Here is a 21,726-nt window from a genome sequence, read left to right as displayed (position 1 = left end):
GTCAGCACCGAGCCCGACACGGGGCTCAAACTCACAGACCGCAAGCTCATGACCTGAGCTGAAGTCAGATGCTTAACCAACTAAGCCACCCAGGCGCCCCTTAGTGTGGCCATTTGTATCCCCCAGCCAAGCCCCTGGAGGTCAGCCACCTTTTGGAGTCCCTGCCTACCAGACCCTAAAGCTTCCTAGCCCAAAATTCCCAGAAGAAGACCCCCCTCTGAAGAAGGCTGGGCCCCCCCCGCCCCGCCCCACCAGGGCAGCGGGAGGTGAGCTGGAGCCCCACACAGGGCTAACTGGATTCTCAACAATTTGACTACAGTAAAAAAGTAGGTTCCAGTTTCTCCAGATTCCGAAGGTCAACACAACTACCTCCTCTCAAGTCTGGTGCCCTGGCCATTGCCTGGAGGCCCATCACCTTCTGCGCTAGGCGGAAACTCAGCAATGGGGTTCCGACTCAATCAAGATCCAGGCGCTGTCATCATGTTGCATTCCCTTGACCCTTCCCCTCTCTGGGCCTGTTTCCTCACCTCTTAAGTGGCAACTTAGGCCAGTGGAAGCCCCCACACCCACCAACCCACTTACACACGCATGTAAGTTCCCTTTGGCGCTTATCTCGAGATTCTAAATCTCCACTGGGTCTCTGCTGAGTGTCTCGCCTGGCTCTAACCAGCTCAGTCTTTCCATGGCCCACCCACCCCAGTCAGACCCAGCAAGCCCCTTCCCTCGGCCAGATCGCCTCAGCCCACTGGGGATTCCTCCCTGGGCTGTGCCTCGGGGTTGGTTTTCCCCAGCCCTTATCCAGGAAAGGGGGAACAGAAGGAAGGGAAGGAAGTCCTCTCGGCATGCCAGTCCTGATTTAAGGACTAGTGGTCCAGTATCTCACCCAATCCTTCCAACCCATCTTAAGAAGGTAGGCAGGTTCAGGGTCACCTGAGTGTTTCAGTCTGTCGAGCATCTGACTTCGGCTCAGGTCATGATCTCGCAGTTCGTGAGTTCGAGCCCCACATCGGGCTCACGGCTGTCAGCCTGTCAGTGCAGATCCCACTTCGATCCTCTGTCCCCTTCTCTCTGCCCCTCCCTGGCTTGCGCTCTTCCAAAAATAAATAAATATTTTTAAAAAAGAAGGAAGGCTCACAGCCGGGCAGGAGTAAGACCCACCCAGGGATGCCAAGCCCAGAACCTGGCCTTTTTCCTCTGCCTCACAGCTGCCTCCCTAGATCTACTCCGTTGAAAAAGGGCAGAGTTCTCTGGCCAGCAGGTCTATCCTGACTCAATTCATCAAGCCTTTATTAATAGACCAGAAGGTCTGTTTGCCAAGGTATTAAGGGACAGAAAGGGTCCGCGAAGCCTATAGGGTAATTCTATTCTGGCCTCTGGGCTGGGGCTCAGTCCCTCCCCCAGGGCAGTGTCAGGCCATCATCAGACACCCCTGTGCCTCTGGCAGCCGTTTTCCCATTTGTCCTTTTGGATCCAACAAGTTACAGCTCATTCCTTTGGCCACATTGTTCCTTAACGACATCATTTTTTCCATCTCCCTGACAGCGTGGTGCCCTTCCGCCTGAGTGCCGCCTCCCAGCTGATCTCCATCTCCCCGTCGTGCTATGGATTCCATGCACCGTCTCTGGACCATCTGAGATCTGCACAGTGCAAAGACCAGGTACCGACCTGTGCCTCCCAGGATGACCCAACACCAAGACCCGCCCTCAACCAGGTGGTTGAATGGTTCTTCCCTGTCATATCCCTTGATGCACTGAAAACACTGCCCTTCTCCCAGGCACCCAACTCAAAGCCGCAAATCCATCCTCCAATTTGTGCACAGTCTAGAGACCCTTCAGAGTCCCTGTCTGGGCCAGGTGCTGAGCACTGTGCTAGGGCTGGGCCATGGGCAGCTTGGCCTCCTCCGTCACTCGGATTGGTCACTGAGTCCCGATTGTTCACGACAGTCCTATCTCCCAGCCCCTTGGCAAGCTGGCCTCCCCCTCAGTTCTGCCCTGTTTCCTACTCAGAGTCAAGCGTCTGTCCCTCTTGGAGCAAACCCGGGTGCTGGGTCCTGGACCTTTCTATGGCCATCCTCTCTGAGCTGCCTATTCATTCACACAGCTAGTATTTTTTTTAATGTTTATTTAGTTTTGAGAGAAAGAGAGAGACATAGTGTGAGCAGGGGAGGGGCAGAGAGAGAGGGAGACACAGAATCCAAGCAGGCTCCAGGCTCTGAGCTATCATCACAGAGCCTGACACAGGGCTCGGACCCAGGAACTGTGAGAACATGACCTGAGCCAAAGTCAGACACTTAACCAACGAAGCCACCCAGACGCCCCACAGCTAGTATTTTTTTTTTAATGTGTGTTTATTTACTTTTGAGAGAGAGCCAGAGAGGGGCAGAGAGAGAGGGAGAGCAAGAATCCGAAGCAGGCTAGACACTATCAGTGTAGAGCCTGATGCGGGGCTCGAACTCACGAACCATGAGATCATGGCCTGGGCCGAAATCAAGAGTCAGACACTTAACCAACTGAGCTACCCAGGCACCCCAACACAGCTAGTATTTTTTAAGCTCTACGTGCCAGGTCCTGTATTGATAGCACCTTCTGTTCTTCCCCCCCTATTGCTACCTTGTTCTGCCCTCAATCATTTTCTAGAGAGGCAATGTGGCAGAAAAGTCAAAGCATAGACTTTGGAGTCAAACTGATCTAGGCTTGAATGCTGTATCTGTCGTGCATTTACCTATAAGCACTTAGACAAATTGCTTCACGATGAGCCTCAGTTTCATCATCTGCAAAATGGGAATGCTGCCATTCCAAGGGCTTTGGGGAGCACTAAGTGCAATTACATACGTACCTGGAAAGATGTGCATTTCTGGCAGAAAGGCAAGAAAGAGCCTGGAGCATTTGGAAGGATCGTGAAGGATACAGGATGGCTGGTGACAAGAGCCCTAAGTGGACCAGAGGGGATGAGGCCAGAGAGGTCGGAAGGGCAGATTGTGGAGGCCACACCGAGGAATGCAGGCTTGGCTCGGAGGGCCACGACCTCGTGCTGGAATAGCTCTGCCCACACACCTTTCAGGCCCCTCCGCTGCCTCCAAGTAGCGCTGCAGATTCTCAGGCTGGTGCTCCAGGCTTTCCAACAAGCTCTGGGTCCAGGCTTCCCTCCCACCACTCCTGGAATAACATGGGGGAGAGAGTGGCTTCTTCCTTTTGGCCTCTCTCCTGGAAAATGATTCGTGTGGGGTGCTGAGGAGCAGGGCAATCCAAGCTTTCCTGGTGCCTCCACCTCCCTGCACATCCTACCCCCGTCCTCCTCCCTGCCAGCCTAATCCAGGAGACTCAGCTCTCCTCAACCCCAGCGTCTCAATCAAGGTTGCTTCTTCTCCCCGCAACAAATGCCCAAAGGCTGTGCATGGCCGAGTAAGGCCACTGGATGCCAGTCAGCACGAGGGCTCCTCTTTGAGGACAGACCAAAGCTTTGGTCTAATTACACCAGCTATCTGAGATCACCAAGGCCAGGGAAAGCTGGAAGTCAGGTGGCTCTCACGGTCCGCTCCCCCAAGGCCACCCTGCTCTCAAAGCTACAATCATGAAAACTGAAACAGAGAGAAGGGCCGGAGAGGGAGATCTGGGTCCCGGCTGTTAACAAGAACATTCTCATCTTTTTTTTCTTTTTTTTAATTGAGATATAACTGACATACGCCATTGTATTAGTTTAGTGCACAACATAATGACTTAACATCTGTGTACGCTATGAAACGATGGCCACAATAAATTTAGTTGGCACCCATCTCCACACATAGTTACAAGTTTTGTTCCTATTATGAGAATTTTGAAGGTCTACTCTCTTAACAACTTTCAAATATACCACACGGCATTGTTAATTGCAGCCGCCGTGTTGTATGTTACATCCCAGGAGGCTTTCTTTATCTTATAACTGGAAGTCCGTACCTTTTGACCACTTTTACCCATTTTGCCCACACCTCACCCTCTGGCAACCATCACTCTGTTTTCCGAGTTCAGTTTGTTGTTTTTTGGGGTTGTTTTTTTTTTTCAGATTTCACATATAAATGAGATCACGGGTGTTTGTCTTTCTCTGGCTCATTTAGCTCAGTGCAATGCCCTCAAGTTCCATCCATGCTGTCGCCAATGGCAGGATTTCTTTCTTTTTTATGCCTGAATAATATGCCATTGTGTATATATTTTCTTTATCCACCCAACATCAACGGACACTTAGGTTGTTTCCATGTCTTGGTTTTGTAAACAATACTGCAATGAACATGGGGGTGTAGGTATCTTCTCAAGGTAGTGACTTTATTTCCTTCACATACCCAGAAATGGAATTGCTGGATCATACAGTCGTTCTATTTTTAATGTTTTTGGAGAACCTCCATACAGTCTCCCTAATGGCTGCCTCAACTTACGTTCCCACCAACAGCGCGTGAGGGTTCCCTTTTCTCCTCACCAACACTTGTTATTTCTTGTCTTTTTGGTAATAACCATTCTAACAGGGGTGGGGCACAACAATCTCATTGTGGTTTTGATTTGCCTTTCCCAGGTGATTAGTGATGTTGAGCACTTTTTCATGTACCCATTGGCCATTTATGTCTTCTTTGGGAAAATGTCTATTCAGATACCTGTCCATTTTTAAAATTTTTTAATGTTTAGTTATTTTTGAGGCAGACAGACAGACAGAGCGTGAGCAAGGGAGGGGCAGAGAGAGAGGGAGACACAGAATCCGAAGCTGGCTCCAGGCTCCGAGCTGTCAGCACAGAGCCCCATGCGGGGCTCGAACTCATGAACCGTGAGACCATGACCTGAGCCAAAGTCGGACGCTTAAATGGACTGAGTCACTCAGGCGCCCCGTCCACTTTTTAACTGGATCGTTTGGGGGTTTTTTCTACTAAGTTGTATGAGTTCTTTATATATCTTGGATCTGAACCCTTATCAGATAAATGATTTGCAAATATTTTCTCCCATTCCATAGGCTGCCCTTTCATTTTATGGATGATTTCCTTCACTATGCAGGAGCTTTTTAGTGCATAGTCTCACCTCATAATCAAATTAATTAGTCTTAGTTTTACATTCATCATCTTGGAGTCCCCCAACCACCATGTGAGGGAGGCAATGTGGAGACCGCTCCACCATTTAAGGAGGAAACCGAGGCTCACAGGGGGGCCATGACTGGCCCAGGTCCCACAGCTGGTCACTGCCTTCTGTTTCCTCCATGAGCCTACTCCTCGGATGAGTTTGGGTCACACACCAGTTGCTTGGTCCCGACCCAGAATTTCAGGGCTGGAAGGGGCTGATGTTTAAAATCTCTCCTCCACATCCTACCAGTATCCGGAGATCTTTCACAGAGTTCTTCCTCTGGGAAGGGAGCAAGCACAGATAGAAGGGGCCCTGCCATGGCCCGGATGTCACCTGTCTCCGTCTTGCTCATCTCATCTCCAGGGACCTCCTCTGCCATTTTCTCCGTCTCTAGCATCACCTAACTTCCTTCAAGAATCTGGGACTCAGAAGCCGCTGAATTGTGGTTAAAAAAAAAAAAAAAATCATGGCTAGTTTTTCAGAAACACACATTTCATTCAATTTCTAGAGGAGGGCCTCCATCATTTTTAAAAATATATCACTTCAGGGGCGCCTGGGTGGCTCGGTCGGTTGGGCGTCCGACTTGGGCTCAGGTCATGATCTCACAGTTCGTGGGTTCAAGCCCCACATCAGGCGCCGTGCTGACGGCTCAGAGCCTGGAGCTTGCTTCGGATTCTGTGTCTCCCTCTCTCTCTGCTCCTCCCCTGTTCACACTCTGTGTCTCTCTCTCTCTCTTAAAAATAAATAAACATTAAAAAAATTTTTTTAAATATATCTTTTCAGTTATTTTTCTTTTTTTTTTTTTTTTAATTTTTTTTTTTTTTTTTTTTTATTTTTGGGACAGAGAGAGACAGAGCATGAACGGGGGAGGGGCAGAGAGAGAGGGAGACACAGAATCGGAAACAGGCTCCGGGCTCCGAGCCATCAGCCCAGAGCCCGACGCGGGGCTCGAACTCCCGGACCGCGAGATCGTGACCTGGCTGAAGTCGGACGCTTAACCGACTGCGCCACCCAGGCGCCCCTTCAGTTATTTTTAAAAACATAGTCTGAGTAATTAGACCCTGCAGCATATATTTCCATCCTGGACTAGAATCCAAATATGGACTAGATGGACCACGTTTCTGTTTTGTTTTGTTTTGTCTTGTTTTGTTTTGTTTTGATTAAGCCACTTTGTTGAGCTATGACTGACATACAAAAAGCTATATATATTTAACGTATACAACTTGCTGAGTTCAGAGATAAGTATACATCTGTGAAGCTATCACCGCCATCTATGCCATAAACATAACCATCACCCCGAAAAATTTCCTTCTGCTCTCCTCACTTACTATGATTGTTATTTGTCACAAGAACACCTAACAAAAGATCTTCCCTCCTGGGGAATTTTTAAGTATACAGTGCAATATTGAGATGGACTACAGTTTTAAACTCAGAATGAATCCTTTTCAGGTTATCTTATTCGCTTGACAGACCGGGAAACTGAGGCTCAGGTCAGAGAAGTGCTCTCCCCAGTGAAATTTGGCTCTTTAGCGGAAGTGCCAGATCTCGACCCAGATCTTTGAGTCCTCATTCAAGGCCACCTCCATATGCTGCAGCCCCACTGTGGCCTGAAATCTGGCAACCTGGGGAAGAGACCAGGGGACCGCTTCCTGAGCAGCCCCTAGCCCCAGACCAGCCCGCCTAGACCTGAGCCTCACGCTGCTTTGATGTTCCTACTCACACACATGTCTGGCTCAAATGGCTGTCCCTTTGGACTGCTGCAAGGGGCTGATTAGATGTAATTGCTTTGCCTAGAGCGAGCTATCTGCTTAATAGAATCAGCTCCCAGTAATTAGCCTGCCAAAGGCCCATTTCCCTTGCTGGAGTCCTAGGGCTTCCAGGCCCTTACTGCAACCTGTGAGCATCGGGCCTCTGCAGGCACATTTGGGATATAAGTCGGCGGGCCTTTGGTCGGGTCGGGGTGGCTGGGAGAAAGCAGAGCTGTGGAGGCTTAGCGAGGACTCTGGGTGCGGCCTTCCCTGGGGCTAGGGAGTCGCAGCCTTTCAAGGTCGGAGGGGCAAAGTGCCTGGCACAGAGGGACCGCTCCTTACATGTTGACCAGAGTCCGACTGAACCTCAAGGGGCAGGTCGTCCAGCCCCAAACCCAGTACATTCAGCAACCAAGTCGAAAGGCATTTCTTGGGTTGATGGGGGGTGGGAGGGAGGGGAGGGTGGGTGATGGGTATTGAGGAGGGCACCTTTTGGGATGAGCACTGGGTGTTGTATGGAAACCAATTTGTCAATAAATTTCATAAAAAAAAAAAAAAAGAAAGGCATTTCTTGCAGACCTACTATGTGGCAGGCGCTGTACTAGCTCCTTGGATCCTTCTAAAACAACCTCAACCCAAAGGACCAATCCGGCTATGCTTGCATACCTCCACTGCCCAGGAACTCATTACCTCACGGGCAGCCCATTCCTTCTTCAGAGCCGTAGAGAAAGTTTGACCAGTTTTGAGCTGAAAGGTCTTCCACTGTGCCATCTCCCACCGCTCACTGGTCCCTCCTAGGCTACCCAGAGCAAGGCTAATCCCTCCTCCACGGGACGGCTCACATGTCCCCTGCATCTTTGCCCCAAGCTGAACGTCCCAAGTGCTTCTGGTTGTGCCAGGTACATCATGCTGGTGAGGTCCCTCGGTAATCTCAGTAATCATTGATGGGTCTGAACCCTGCTTCTGTGGGTCGATTCCTGTCTCCCAGCATGACCAGGAGCCCAGCAACAGGCACCACAGGGGGCAGGAGTCCTCTCCCAACAGAAAGAACTACAGCCCCAGCCAGAACAGGACACTACCCAAGGAGTGCCGCGGTGGTGACCCAGCCCCTCCACTGAGGGAAAGACACCCAAAGCCTGCTCACTGGAAGTAAAGTCACCTCTCTTGCTCTCCCCCTCCCCCCCACCCCGACCTGGACACACACATGCGCACACACACTGCTGTGCACGCTCACGGGCGCCACTCAGTATTCACTGGCTGATTAATCATTGCAAGTGCTATTATAATTTTTGCGTTTGGTCCTGAGACAAGGCTGCCTCTGCTTGTTTCTCAGAAGCTATAAACCTGCAAAGAAGGATTTCAAGATTTGTGAGGATGTTGACTAGATCTTCAGACTCTCTTTTTTCCTTAGCAGCAACATGTTTGTTGGGAAATACAGGCCATGGCCAGTCCAGAATCTCTGTAGAGGACAGGCTCTCAGGGACTTAATTCTTGCTATGGGAAGGAAGCAAGTCTAGGGACTTACCCTGCAGCCAAAGGCTGGGAGGTCAGGAGAGTGGGGCTTGAGTCCCAGCTCTGGCCCACAGTCTGTGAGGCTTGGAGGTGCTCTCTCCCCGCGCTGGGCCTGTTTCCTTATCAGACTGCATGGTCTAAGGTTTCCCCTAGCTTGAACTATTCTGGAGCCATGGCCAAACACAGAGAGGATGTGAGTGGAGGGGAAAAGAAGGACCGGAAGATGGAAGAAGGGAAGACTAGGACCAAAGCCAAAAGTCTTATACTCACAGCCCACACACACAAGTCTTATACTCACCACACACACACACACACACACACACACACACACACGCCCCGGGCTGGAGAGCAGTGGCTGGTTTTCTCCCAGACCTCTCTCATCACCTGCTGGCCTGTCCAAGACCCCCAGTATTGGGGGCTTTGCTCACTGCCCCTGACCCAAGTGTGGAAGAGAGGAAGGTGTTAAAGGGAGAAGGGAAAGGGAGAGAAGTGGGAAATTAGTAGAAAATAGGGAGGCATACAAATGGCAAAAACAAAAGTGAATCAGGAGTGCCTGGGTGATTCAGTTGGTTATGTGTCCAACTCTTGATTTCGGCTCAGGTCATGATCTCACGGTCCATGAGTTCTAGCCCCACATAGGGCTCCAAGCTGACAACACAGAGACTGCTTGGGATTCTTTCTCTCCCCTCCCCGACCCCCACTAAAGCTCATGCGCGCTCTCTCTCTCTCTCTCTCTCTCAAAATGAATAAATAAACTTTAAAATTTTTTTTTAAAAAAGGGAAGTGAGGGCCAAGTAGGCAAACCTGTGCGTTGCCGGGGAGAGTAAACACCAAGACAGATGCACTGAGGACAGCCTGGCCGTGCTTAGGGACACTTGTGGGTATGCGTCCCAATGCAATTTCTCCACAGGTCCTCAAGGACACACGTGCCAGGAGGCTCATCTCAGTGTGGTATCCAGGACCAGAGATGGAGACCACCAAGGAAGCCCTCTCTAGGGGAAGGGATTCGCCAAACGTGGAGACTGTAGACTTTGGAGCAGGTTTTCTGCGCATGAACGAAGCAAGCCTGACCCCCCACAGCCACTCCGGGAAGACCGGTTGGTTCCCACTCTCACTAATAGGACAGGCAAGTCTGAACGCAGAGCTGCTCACCCAGCTCATCTGGGGCAGGACTAAGACAGAGCCAGGTATCCACCCCCTAGCACAGCGCTCTCTCCCCAACGGCTCCCACTGCCTCTCCTTTGTGAACAGCTGCCTTTTGTGTTTGGTTTGGGCTTGAGATGTTAAATAAATAGTGTCTCTTGACAAATGCAAGCCGGCTGCACTGGGACTGGTTACGCTCTGTAAATCCAGACTAATCCTCTGTGTCTCTCCCTCAGGGATACACCGAGAAACACCTCAGTCGTACCCGAAGCGCCCCGAATCCGATCAACCGGCCCCCGGCCATCAGAGGCCACGATTCCTGGTGCCGCTCTCCACCAACCGTGTCCCTGTCTGTGCTGCAGCTCCTGGGCCCACCAGGCCCCTCCCCGTTCTCAGGCCTCCATCTAGCTGGATCTTGAGATGGTTCTGGATACTCCTTCCTACAGCAAACCAGGGACCCTATCCCAAGGCCTTATCCCTGCTCTGCAGGAGCCTATGGTCTGGTCTAGACAAGATAGACCCGAATACCATGGGAGGCTCCGTTCCAGCTAGTAACGAATAGGGTCGGGATTTGAACCTGAGCTTGTCTGAGTCAGGGTCAGCTTTTTTACTCCCTACCTCACCCCTTTCCCCCATCCTCCAGCCAAACTGGCCAAGGATGGGGGCCTGGTTCTGGAAAAACAATGGACAGAGAGGGCCCTGGGCCCCTCATCCCTCACACCACATTCTTGGCCATTGCAGGATGAGCAGTTGTTAATCATAGGGCCAAGTCTGTCATTAACATCACAAAATGTCAGAGGGAGGGGATTCTTTGAGATAAGCAACTCTTTCATTCTACAGAAAAGGAAACTGGGGCACAGAGAGGCGATGTGAGTCTCTCAAGTCCACCAGCTAGTTGGTAGTTGGTTGTAGCTGGGACCAAACTCCAGGTGTCTAGACTCCTCTTCAGTGCCCTCTCCACATGCTTCCTCGGGCCTTAGGACACTCACATGGGTCTTGCCTTCTCTCCTTAAGCCAGGTAGGGCTTGCTCCAACTTTAGAAGTGTCTGTTGGCAAAGAGTCACAGAAGCAAATTGCGTGGATTTTTCTCCCTCCAGACTCTGCTGTCCGTGCTCCTGTCCCCGCTGACACCGATCTCTAACCCCGCAGGTGTAGGAGGCTTTAAGGACTTCACCGTGTACTGAATACACGACAAACGTAAGAGCAACTCTGATGTGCAAAGCACCGAGCTCCCCACTGCGGCGAGGCGTGGCACAAGAAGGGACTCCACCCTGGAGAAGATAATGAGCCAGTGGGGAAGACAGGTATTAAAGAACTGATCGATCGAGGCGCCTGGGTGGCGCAGTCGGTTAAACGCCCGACTTCAGCCAGGTCACGATCTCGCGGTCCGTGAGTTCGAGCCCCGCGTCGGGCTCTGGGCTGATGGCTCAGAGGCTGGAGCCTGTTTCCGATTCTGTGTCTCCCTCTCTCTCTGCCCCTCCCCCGTTCATGCTCTGTCTCTCTCTGTCCCAAAATAAATAAACGTTGAAAGAAAAAAAAAATTTTTTAAATAAAGAACTGATCGATCTACTAGGTAAGAGGAACGTCTGCTGAATTGAAGCTTCGGCAACGTGCTATGGAAGCCCAAAGGTGCTAGGGGTTCTGACTGGAGGTAACTGGGGAGTGCTTCACAGAGAGAGTGGCCCTTGAGTTGGGTCTTGAAGCCTGAACAGGAGTTCAATAGATAAAAAATGGAGGAGTCGAGGAAGTACCAACATCCCAGCTTATGGGAGCCACATGAGTCAGAAGTAAAGCATGAAAGTACTTAGATGTGTCTAGAGCTTAGAGAGGAATGGTGTGGAAGATAAAGCTGGAAAATAATATGTGTATAATGTTGAGTGCATAATAATACACAGCAACGAATGATAGTTAAATTCCGTACCATTTATCCTACCTCTGATTGCGCCCTTTTCCTCACAAACTAAAGTCCTAAAAGCAGTGACTAAATCTTTTCACCTGATTCTTGGAATAACTAGCGAAGCAGAAGTGGGCCAGGAAGGTCATGGGATGTTATAAATGAAGGGAGCAGAGACATGTCCTGGTCCAAACCACTCCATTTATGGACATGCAAACCAAGGCCCAGGGAAAAAGAGTGACTGGCCCTGAGTCCCACGGGAAGCAGGTAGAAGAGACGGGACCCCAGCCCAGGCCCCCCAACTCTCTGCCCCATGTTCTCTACGCTGCATCAGATTCCAGAAAACAATCACACATGAGGCTGACCAGTATAATGATTGGAGGGATGTAAAATATCTCTTTCTAACCAGCCCAAGGCTTCCTCCACTGGAGTCACCAATGGAGTGGGAAAAAATAGAGCATGGAGAAGCCATCGCTGAGCAGATTTTGTCATTTATAAAAGACAGGATTGATAGAGATGCTTTCTGACACTTGGCCCTGGGCAGAAGGTGAGGCAGCCCCATCAGGGGTGGGGACGTACAGCAGGCCACAGGAGTCCTGGACAGAGGGAGAGGTATAGGCTTCTAGATCTTTGGCACTATCCCACCTAGGTCAAGGGTGAGCTGATGGAACTCCTGTCTGCAGGACCCAGGGCCTTCTCAGAAATCTAGACCGGCACCAGCATCGCTCCCCACCAACCAGTCTCCCCTCCTGAAGAGTAGAAAGGGAAAAGGGGCAGGGGAGTGAGAACCGAGCTGCCCTCCTGGGCTCCAGGCACGCCGTGGATGTGTTGTGTTCCCCTGGCAGCAGGTGTCCTGATCCCATATATATGGGGGCTACAGGAGAGACCCCAGCCACGGGACATAAGTCTTGGCCCCCTTTCACTCCCTGTGTGACCCTGAGCAACCCCCTTCCTATTCTCTGGGCCTCGGTTTCCTCATCTGTAACATGAGAGGATCAGGTTAGCTGATCTTTAAAGGTCCTTCCCGTTCGAAGTGCTGTGAGAACAAGCTTCATCATAATTAATAATAAATGCCCTGCCCCTAAAGAGAGCTTTTTCCCTTTTCCAAAGCTCTTTCACTCATAATATCACCGTTCATCTGCCTAGCAGTCTGGCCTGGCAGCCAGAAGCAAGCAGACCCTGGACACACAGTCTTTCACACTGAAAACCGGGCCTCTTGAGCCTTGCTCATCTAGACTGGCTTTGGGGGAGTTGGCTTCTGGGGTAGTGTGGCCAGGAGGATGGAACCTAGCTTGTACCCTCACCCCTAGGAAGCCAGGAGAAGCAGCTCTTGTCTTCTAGGGAGCCAGAAGATGCCAAGGGGGAAGGCCTGAAATGGGCTGAGTAAACGACCAAGGGTGTGGGCCCAGGAAGTTTGTGTCAGATCAATGACTCCGGTATAATTACCTATCCCACTTACAGGTGAAAAAAACCTGAGGGTCCAGGAGTCATTATGGAGACGAGAATGGGTTTGGAAGGCAGACTGAAGTCCCTTCCTGCCGAACAACCTCGGACAATTCTCTGCACTGCCTTTTGCCTCAGTTTCTCTATCTATAAAATGGACACAACCATACCCACCTTTCAGGATGGTGGTAAGACTAGAGCTAATAAATGTAACGTGCCTAGCCTGACACACAGCAGATGCTTGATACACACTCTTTGGATGAATGGTTGAAAGAAGCAGTGGGTTGGTGGTCTCCCTCAGAGAAGCATTAAAAGGCTCAACAGTGACAGGTCAGGCCCGGATGTGGGCAGATGGCGCTCCTGCTTCTGGATGGCTGCCTCCTCAACCCACCCTCAGTCAGGGGCCTGGGGCCTCTTCCATCCTGTCTCTCCTCGTGGCCCGTGCCAGGGTCCCGTGAAAGACTCTCTGACCCTCCTTGGCAATGGGATTTGCATTCCGATCATTCTGCTCACTCAGCCCATCCAAGTCTGGAGTTGTTTGAAGCTAAGTAAGGCCTGCGGGATCATCTGCCACGGCACCTCATCGAGGAGATAAGGAAGTGAGACTCTGAGAGGGGCAGTGACGCCTCATCTGAGGTCCCACAGCCTGCGCCTCCTCACCACCACTGCCACCATTTTGACAGAAGAAGAAACTGAGGCATAGGGAGGCCTCCTGGTCTTCAGCAAGCCTGGTCTGGGCTCCAGCTGCCCTATTCTGTTCGGTTGGGATGCCTGATGTTGATGTCCAGTGCTCTCTCTGGCAGCCCATCCCAAGCCCAGGCTGGCCCACTGGTGCAGGACAGGGGCTATGGATGTCTGGACAGCCGGGTAACCGCGGGGGGGGGGGGGGGGGGGAGCCTGGGATTGAGTGCTACTGGCCTAGCCTCCCAGCCTGTGCTTTCTCAGCCAGTTCCAGGAGCCGTGCTGACCTGGGAAGGGTCACATTTCATGAGAGCAGGGCTTTCCCTTGGGTGTTGGCCCACCGTGCCCAGGTCCACAGCTGCGCCCTGCTGTTTCTAAGACAGCGGTGGCCCGGCGCAGGGTGGGGGGTGTGGCCTGGGCGGAGGGAAGCTTGGCTGAGTCCCAGTGCTGGCACTAATTCACTGTGTGCCCTTGCTTGTCACTCGACCTCTCTGCGCCTCAGTTTCCTCACCGACATAATAAAGGGCAGGACAGCGAGGCCCAAGGTCCCTTCCAGTTAAAGCATGCTGTGATTTCGGTGGAGGTTGGGGGGGTGGGGGTCGCTCTGCCCGTTCCTTTTCCCTTCCTTGCTCTTCTTTTTCCGTCATCAATTTATCTCCAGCTACCCAGGTCTCCCTGTCTCTGTCGCTCTTTCTGTTTCCATCTTTCGCTCTCTGCCTCTCTCGCTCTGTATTTTTCTGCCTACCGCTTCTTTTACTGTGTCTGTGAGTCTACCTCTGGTTTTATCTCCCTATCTGTCACACCCCCCTCTGCCTCTTTTTCCTCTCTTTCTCTGTAGTTAGAGCCGTTTCTCTCTGTGTCTAGTTATCTCTTTCCCTGGGTCTCTCTCCCTCGGTCCTGCCCGGTCTCTCCGCGGCTCTCCCGTTCGCTCCCCCACCCCTCCCCCTCCGCCAGCCCCCCTCCTCCCTCCCTCGGCGCGTCTCCCCAGTCCTTATTTGGCTGGGCGGGAGGGCTGGCGGGAGGAGGCGGCCTGCGGGCGGGGGGCGGGGGGCGGGAGCGGGGCCGGGCGGAGGAGGGCGGTGGGTGGTGCTGAAGGGACAGCTCCGCGGCGGCAGCGGCGGCGGCGTTGGCGGCGGCGGCCCCGGGGCGCGGAGCGGGTGCCCGGCGCGGGGAGAGGCGAGCGCAGCCATGCCCCAGGCCGCCTCCGGGGCAGCAGTAGCGGCGGCCGGGGCCGGGGCGCGGGCCGGGGGCGCCGGGGGGCCGGCGGCGGCTCGGGCGGGACGATGAAGCGGCAGAACGTGCGCACGCTGGCGCTCATCGTGTGCACCTTCACCTACCTGCTGGTGGGCGCCGCGGTCTTCGACGCGCTCGAGTCGGAGCCCGAGATGATCGAGCGGCAGCGGCTGGAGCTGCGGCAGCAGGAGCTGCGGGCGCGCTACAACCTCAGCCAGGGCGGCTACGAGGAGCTCGAGCGCGTCGTGCTGCGCCTCAAGCCGCACAAGGCCGGCGTGCAGTGGCGCTTCGCCGGCTCCTTCTACTTCGCCATCACCGTCATCACCACCATCGGTAACTACTCGCCGACGGAGGGCGGGGACCCGGGGGCTGGGCGCCGTGTCCCGGGGTAGTCCCGAGCCGGCCAGGGCTGGGGGGATCCCCCGGAGAGGGTCTAGGCGCCGAACCCCGCGCTGCCAGAAACCCGAGTTCAGCCTGGCTTGTCTGCTCCGCGGGGACAGGACTCGGGGGAGGCGTCGATTCCTGGCTCCGGACCTGACTCTCTGGCCGGGCCAGCCCTAACTTGTCCCTGCCAGGCTGCGCGAGGGCCTCAAGGGACTCTGAAGTGTGTGAGAGGGGCAGGAACGACCGGCGGAGGCTGGGGAGGAGGGGTGTGGCCGGGCCAGGCCCTGGAGCAGAGAGCTGAGTGTAGAGCGGCGGGGAGCGCGCGACTCCTCCGTGTCCCTGGCAGATGGGCTTCCGCACCTTGGCGTGTCTACACAGGCTAGGGCTCCAGGGAGACGTGTGGATGCAGGTACTCCGGCACTCCGCGGCACTCCCGCCTACTCCCGGTGCCTGAAACAACCCGTAACTGCTTCAGTGAGTGCCGCTTGGAGTGTGTGTATGTGTGTGTGTGTGTGTGTGTGTGTCTGTGTGTGTGTGTGTGTGTGTGTGTGTGTGTGTCCAGATCCCAGAGTTTGGGCAAAGCCAGCCAGTGCGTTTAATTTTCTTAGGGCAGCAAATCTGATGCTGGAAGCCAGATCCAGCTGTCTGCCTTCTCTGCTGTCCCAGGAAAACAGTCACCTCGCAGGAATGGCCTCAGTTCTCTTCTCCAAACAGCGGTGCAGCAGGCCACACACACACACACACACACCCAGACTCTCTCACAACATAGACACGGGCACATGTACACACAGGTGCACACACAAGCACACACAAGACATACACAGGCACACGTACACACAAAGCACACGAATGGATACCCAGGAAAGGGATCTCCAGAGAGGCCCTTGACGTGCTATTCAAAAAGTGTCCAGATAGGAGTAAACACCTCACTCGCAGCCCAGGACCCTGTGATTCCAGCCCAGCTCCATCACTTTTCCCACTATATGACCTTGGGCAAGTCCCTTCTCCTGTCTGGGTTTCAGGCTCACGCCCACACAATCAGGGGTTAGCCGAAATGATCTCAAGCATCCCTCCTAGTCCTGGCATGCTCTCAGCCCACCTTCCCCCAAAGCCCATTGGGATGCCTCCAGACCTCCATCCTTCCCATTCCTTCTCCTCTCTCTGGTCCCCCTCCTTGCCTTGGCTGAGCTCCCAGGGGCTCATTGCCACATGGCATAGCCCATGACAAGATGGCAGTGTTTTCCTGGGAGTCCACAGAAGTTGAGGGAGTAAAAGGCAGGACTGGACATTATTCCTGCAGTCTATCCACTTGGGACTGTGTCCCAAGGCTCCACTCCTCTCTGGGCTCCATGGGGGAACTCTGCTATATAGTCTCTGCATTCCCCTCTTGGAAGAGGAAGAAAAGGGCCCCTGGAGTGGATAGGGGTACCTCTGAGTCCTGCTGACAGGGCAGAATCGTCGGACTCAGACCTGCCCCAAAAGAAGCCTCCCCTCCCCACTTCCCTGCTACCTGCCAAGGTTTCAGGAGCAGTGAACAAGCAAGTTAGGCCTTCCCCCCATCTCTTCCCCCATGTGGTACCTCTGATTATGTGTCCCCTTTCTTAGTCCTGTGGTCCCTAGGTCCACAAGTAACTTCCCAACTGACTTTGCCTGCAGCCTCGTTCTCCCATGGAGCGAGCGCCCCTGGACAATGCCGCCAGAAAGAGTCTCCCCAAAGTGCAGCTCTGACCATACCAATACCCTCTCAGAGCCCTCAGTGACTTCCAGCTGCCCGTGGAATCTGGCCCATGCTCTTTATCCCAAATTTTAAGGACCTTCATACCTGGCGCCAACTGTATGTCCGACTTCATTTCTCACTTCTTATTGGCATGATCCCTCCACTGCAGCCATGCGGTCTGTCTCCCGAGAACACCTTAAGCGTGCCTGTCTGGCACACCTTTCTCTCGGTCTTCTATTTACCTTGTCCAAGCTAATCTTGCAAGTCAAGCTCAGATCCCACTTCCTCCTTGAAGTCTTCCAGACCATCTCAGGCCACCACTCTAGACGGCTACAGGACTTACTGTCACGACAACCTGGGTGACACAGTGTGGGCTCTCTTGCCCCGTGTGGGCATGGTTATTTACATTTTAGGGGATGTGTTTTGTCTCTTTGACCACATACTGAATTGACCTCCACGTGGGCAGGGCCCTGTGGTTCCCATCTCTGTTCTCCCAGTGCCGGCACAGTACCCTGCCCCACGCGTGAGCACTCAGAGAATGCTATCCATGGGCTTAAGGTGTGCAGAAATGAAAGAGTGTCCTCCTTCCCCTCTATCCCTGCCATTTCCCAAAGTGCCTGTAGTCCTTACCAAGAGAGATGCTAAAAGCTGGGGGTAGAGGCAGACAGAGTGCAGTTCTGGTGATATTTGTTGATATAGTGCTGGGCAAGAGGAAAGACAGCATCAAAGCACCACCCTAGTTCTGTGGGGGCCCCAGAAAGGCACTGCCCACTTCCTGCCCCACCCAGCCATCCCTGGCTTTTTGTCACCTCTCTCTCTGGCTACGCCATCTGGCTGGAAACAGTCCACAGGGGCTCTGCTCTAAGAAAAGCCTGTCTGGGCTGTGATCAGATGGCTGGAATGGGCCCTATATTAAGCTGATCTTGACCCAAAACTCAAAGGCAACAGCCTCTGTCCACCTGATCCCTCTGGAGACCCACATAGGTCTCTCAAGGCACCAGGACTCACACTGGGATAGAAAAATGACAGAACCTGCCACTTAGTGATCGCACTGCACTCCCATCTCACCTCTTGAATCTCAGCCTTCACCACTCAGGAAAGTTGCCAGGGCAGGCATCGTTAGCTCCGTGGCATAGATGAAGACATGGAAGGGAAAGTAGGGGAAGGGACTCCCCCAAAGCCACGCAGCTGGTGAGCAGCAGAGTTAGAGCAAGAAGCTAGGTCTTCTGACTCCAAGCCCAGTGCTCTTTCCCTGCCGGTCTCTTGGCTGCTTCTTCTGCTTCCATATGCCGTGAAGCCCGGAGCCAGCTGAAATTGGCATGGCCAAGACGTGCTCAGTGATGCCAGCTTGCAGGGCGCTCCTGGGCAGCCCTGATTGGTCGAGGGTCGGCAGGGTCTGAGTTAGTCATTCACCTGGTTAGTCACAGTCTCCATGAGCTGCAAGGATTCCTCCAGCTCCCTCGTCCCTGGCCTCCCAGCCAGGAAACCCTTCCTTTGTTGTGCCCTAAGTTCATCAAACGCAAATGGAAACTCTTTTCTGGGAAAGCTTAACCTCTCTAGCTGTTGAGTCATTAAACTCCTCCGGGGCCCCAGCCCCATCTATTCATAGCCCAGAGGCTGTCAGAGCTGGAAGGGGACTCAAGATCAGCTCGTGCCACCCCCTCCTCTTACAGATAAGGAACCAGAGAGGTGACAGGAGTCACACAGCCAGAAGTTAGCAAAACCTGACTCCCCGGTCTCTGCTCCTTCCGCTTGTTCAGGATGACTCTTTACTTATTATTATGACTAGGAGCGGTAACAGCAACAGTAATAATAGCGGCCACGATTTCTTGTCTACTCTTTGTCGGGCTCTACACCCTCTCGTTGGATCCTCTCACCAATCCCTCCAGAGGAGCATTATATGACCCCCACTTTTCAGCAGAGGAACCCAGGGCTCTGTGTGTAGATGACTCACCCATGGCCTTGTGACTTGAAAGTATGGCACCTGCCCAGATTCAGCTGGGCCTCTTTGACTCCCAGGCCCTGGGTTTTCCGCCAGTTCTTTCTCAACCTCGAGAACCCAGTCCAGACCCTCAGATCTTGAGGGCACCGAGGCGGCAAGGCTTGTCTTCTCCCCTGGCAAATCCCTTCCCAGGCGAGTGCCTCTCACTCCAGCGCCCCGCAGCCAGCCTGCTGCTCCCTGCACCCCGGCCGCTGACCAACCCAGACCACGTGGCAGAGCGGTGCCCGGCACCGGGCCCCAGCTGAGACTGCCGCGGGCTCACAGGTGCTGTGCTCCCATGTGGGCCCCCGTAATCCTCGGGGCTCTAAGGCAACGAGAGGCCAGGTGATTGATTAGCTGATGGAGCTGGGGCAGAAAACCTTCTGTTCTGCTCTCTCCTCAGCTTCCGGCCTGGTCTCAGCTGAGCACAGGCTCGCATCACCCACCACGTGGCCTGGGAGTCCTTAGATTGTGAACTCAAGCAGGCAGCTCATGAAGGAACCTGTACTTTTTACATCTTTCCAAGAAGGAGGAAAGTACAGAAGTGACCTGCCACCCTCTACGTCCCAGAGTCCTCCGATAAAAGAGTGAAAGGAGACATCAGCAGTGATCCAAACACCCAGAGAGGTGCAGGTACAACCCTGATTAGAATCGAGGTCTTTGGGAGCCCCCCACTGGAGTTCCCTCCATCACCCCAGCCTATTCCCCTCACCACCCACCATCTCTCTTAGCACCGAGACCTCTGGTTGCTTATCACTCCACTGTTCCCAGGCCTCTGTTGGCTTGCCGGGGTGGGGTGGAGGGGCAGCCCAGCCTGGACTGGTCCTACCACCCACTTTCAATCAGCAATTCCCTCCTCCCTGCCCACAGGCCACCCCTCTGCCTTTTCTGTGGCGGTGTAGGAAGGTGGGCCAGAGCGCCTGGGTTCGTTTCTCGACCCACCTCCCCACCCCCCACCACTAGTTATGCGATCTTGAGCAAGTTACTTAGTCTCTCGGAGCCTGTTTGGTCATTTACAAATGGGGAGAAGAATATCTGCCTCCCGGGATTAAAAGGATAATATAAAGGAGTGCCTGGTACAGAGCAGGTACTTAATAAGCAATATCTGCAATGATGAGTGCAATTAACATTATTTTTCACGTCTGATTACTAATACTCCCCACACAGAAGGGAACTGCTTGGTTTCCCAAGGATTACCAAGACCACAGCCACCTCTGCTCCCTCCTAACAGGTAGGGGACAGGGGGTTGGGCACCAGAGGCTGCCACATCCTTCCCTTTATTCTCCTGATCCCACTCTCCCAGCCCAGACTTTCCAGATCCTCACCCACGACTGGAGGCCACCTGACATCCAGGCTCAGAGGCAATGCTCCCTCCTTTGAGCAGGCAGACCCTGCAGAAAACCAGCTAAGGACAGTGAGGCACACAGTAGGAGGGGAACCTGCCCTGGACTGGAGCGAGGAAGCAGAAGTTCAGCTCCACTTAGCCCAGCTGCTGATCCTCTGTGACCATCAGTTTCCTCATCCACAAAGAGGGTGTATTTGGTCAGAGGTCCTTCTGACTGTCATGCCTCCTACCTAAGTGTCCCCTTCCCACCCATCACGGTTGGGGGACTGGAGACACGGAGGGAGTGGGGGCAAGAATAGGACGGAAATAGAAGACACACGCCTGGCCACAGTGGGGACAGGACAAACACAATAACTATTTTCAAAGAAAACATAAACAAGCACAGATGAGAGTAGTGCAAATCACCACCATAAACAGCTTTCAGCTGGCAGCACGAACGGTGAATCTGCGAGTCAATTTTGTAATAAAAAACAAACGTAAAATGACTCCCTGCCGCCAGCCAGCCAGCAGCAAGGGAAAAGACCCAGGTTCTGACGGAGATCATTATCAGAGACCCAGATGGGCACTCCCTCACCCCCCATCCCTGCCCTGGATGCAGGGAACTGATGTGTGTCCACAACACGTCAGGCAGTGTCTGGGGCACTTGTCACAGCCTGCGTTCCCACTGCCGCCCTGAGAGGGCAGGCGTTATCATTCTGTTCCCGGCAAGGAAAGGGAAGCTCAGAGAGGTTCCAAAATTGGCCCGGGACGCTACAAATATAAAATGGTAGTGCCAGGGCTCACTCCCAGGGCCGTAGGGAGTATCTTTTCACAGAGCCATGCAGCTCCCCGCCCCCCAGCACCCCCGCCCCTGGAACGTCTGCTGCCCCTTCTGTAGGCACGTCACAAATGATGTAGGATGGGTGCCAGGGTCCGGCTGTGGCCTCAGCTTCAGGATCTCTAGCCCTCAAGAGTATTTAGCCCAGAGAGAAATCAGAATTTTAGCTCCAACCCTCTTATTTTACAGGGTGGAAACTAAAATTCAGATGGGAGAAGGGGCATGGTCAAGGCTGCAGTTATTGTCAGAGCTGGCCTTGGAGCCTCCCTTGGTGTTCTTGCCCCCCTCCCACCCCCCACCCCCCCGTAGGCTCTTAAATAAAAGAGCAAGCTGCCAGCCAGCCCGCTCTGCTTGCCCTGGGTCTCCTCCTGACCCGCCTGTTAGCCTCTGGCCATCAGACAGCCACATGACAAATGCCTTTCTAGGCTGTTGTCGCCGTGGGGAGAGCAGTCAAGGGTCCCAGTGATGCCGCTGCCTCCCCACTTGTCCACAATTCCTCGTTGTGGACAACTGCGTTGTCCCGAAACTGAGGTCCCAGGCAGCTCCCGGAGACGCATCCCGCACCCTCACCTGGAGCCACCCCACCCCAGGCTACTGCCACAAGTCACACCTTCCCCTTCCCCTTGTTCAGAGCCGGCCTCCGCTGCCATCTAGAGCAAACAGCTCCAGTCCTCCTGGTCCTGTGGCCTCCTGGGATCCCTGCCAGGCGGGGGCCCACCTCCCACCCTCCACCCCCACAAAAACTGCCTCCTCACT

General features: G+C 53.6%; 1 protein-coding gene across 1 annotated transcript in view; it reads left to right on the top strand.

The window, feature by feature from the left end:
• The first annotated feature begins 14,776 nt into the window (after positions 1-14,776).
• The window catches only part of KCNK3 (potassium two pore domain channel subfamily K member 3), a 35,228-nt gene continuing 28,278 nt past the window's right edge, over positions 14,777-21,726 (top strand). Inside the window, exon 1 of the mRNA XM_030311477.1 lies at positions 14,777-15,059. Within this exon, the coding sequence (XP_030167337.1) occupies positions 14,777-15,059 (283 nt within the window). The remainder of the gene's footprint in view (positions 15,060-21,726) is intronic.

The sequence above is a fragment of the Lynx canadensis genome, chromosome A3, assembly GCF_007474595.2.
Source record: "Lynx canadensis isolate LIC74 chromosome A3, mLynCan4.pri.v2, whole genome shotgun sequence".
Lineage (NCBI taxonomy): Eukaryota > Metazoa > Chordata > Mammalia > Carnivora > Felidae > Lynx > Lynx canadensis.
Note: the sequence above shows the minus strand (reverse complement) of the source record. Positions and strands in the feature narration are given on the sequence as shown.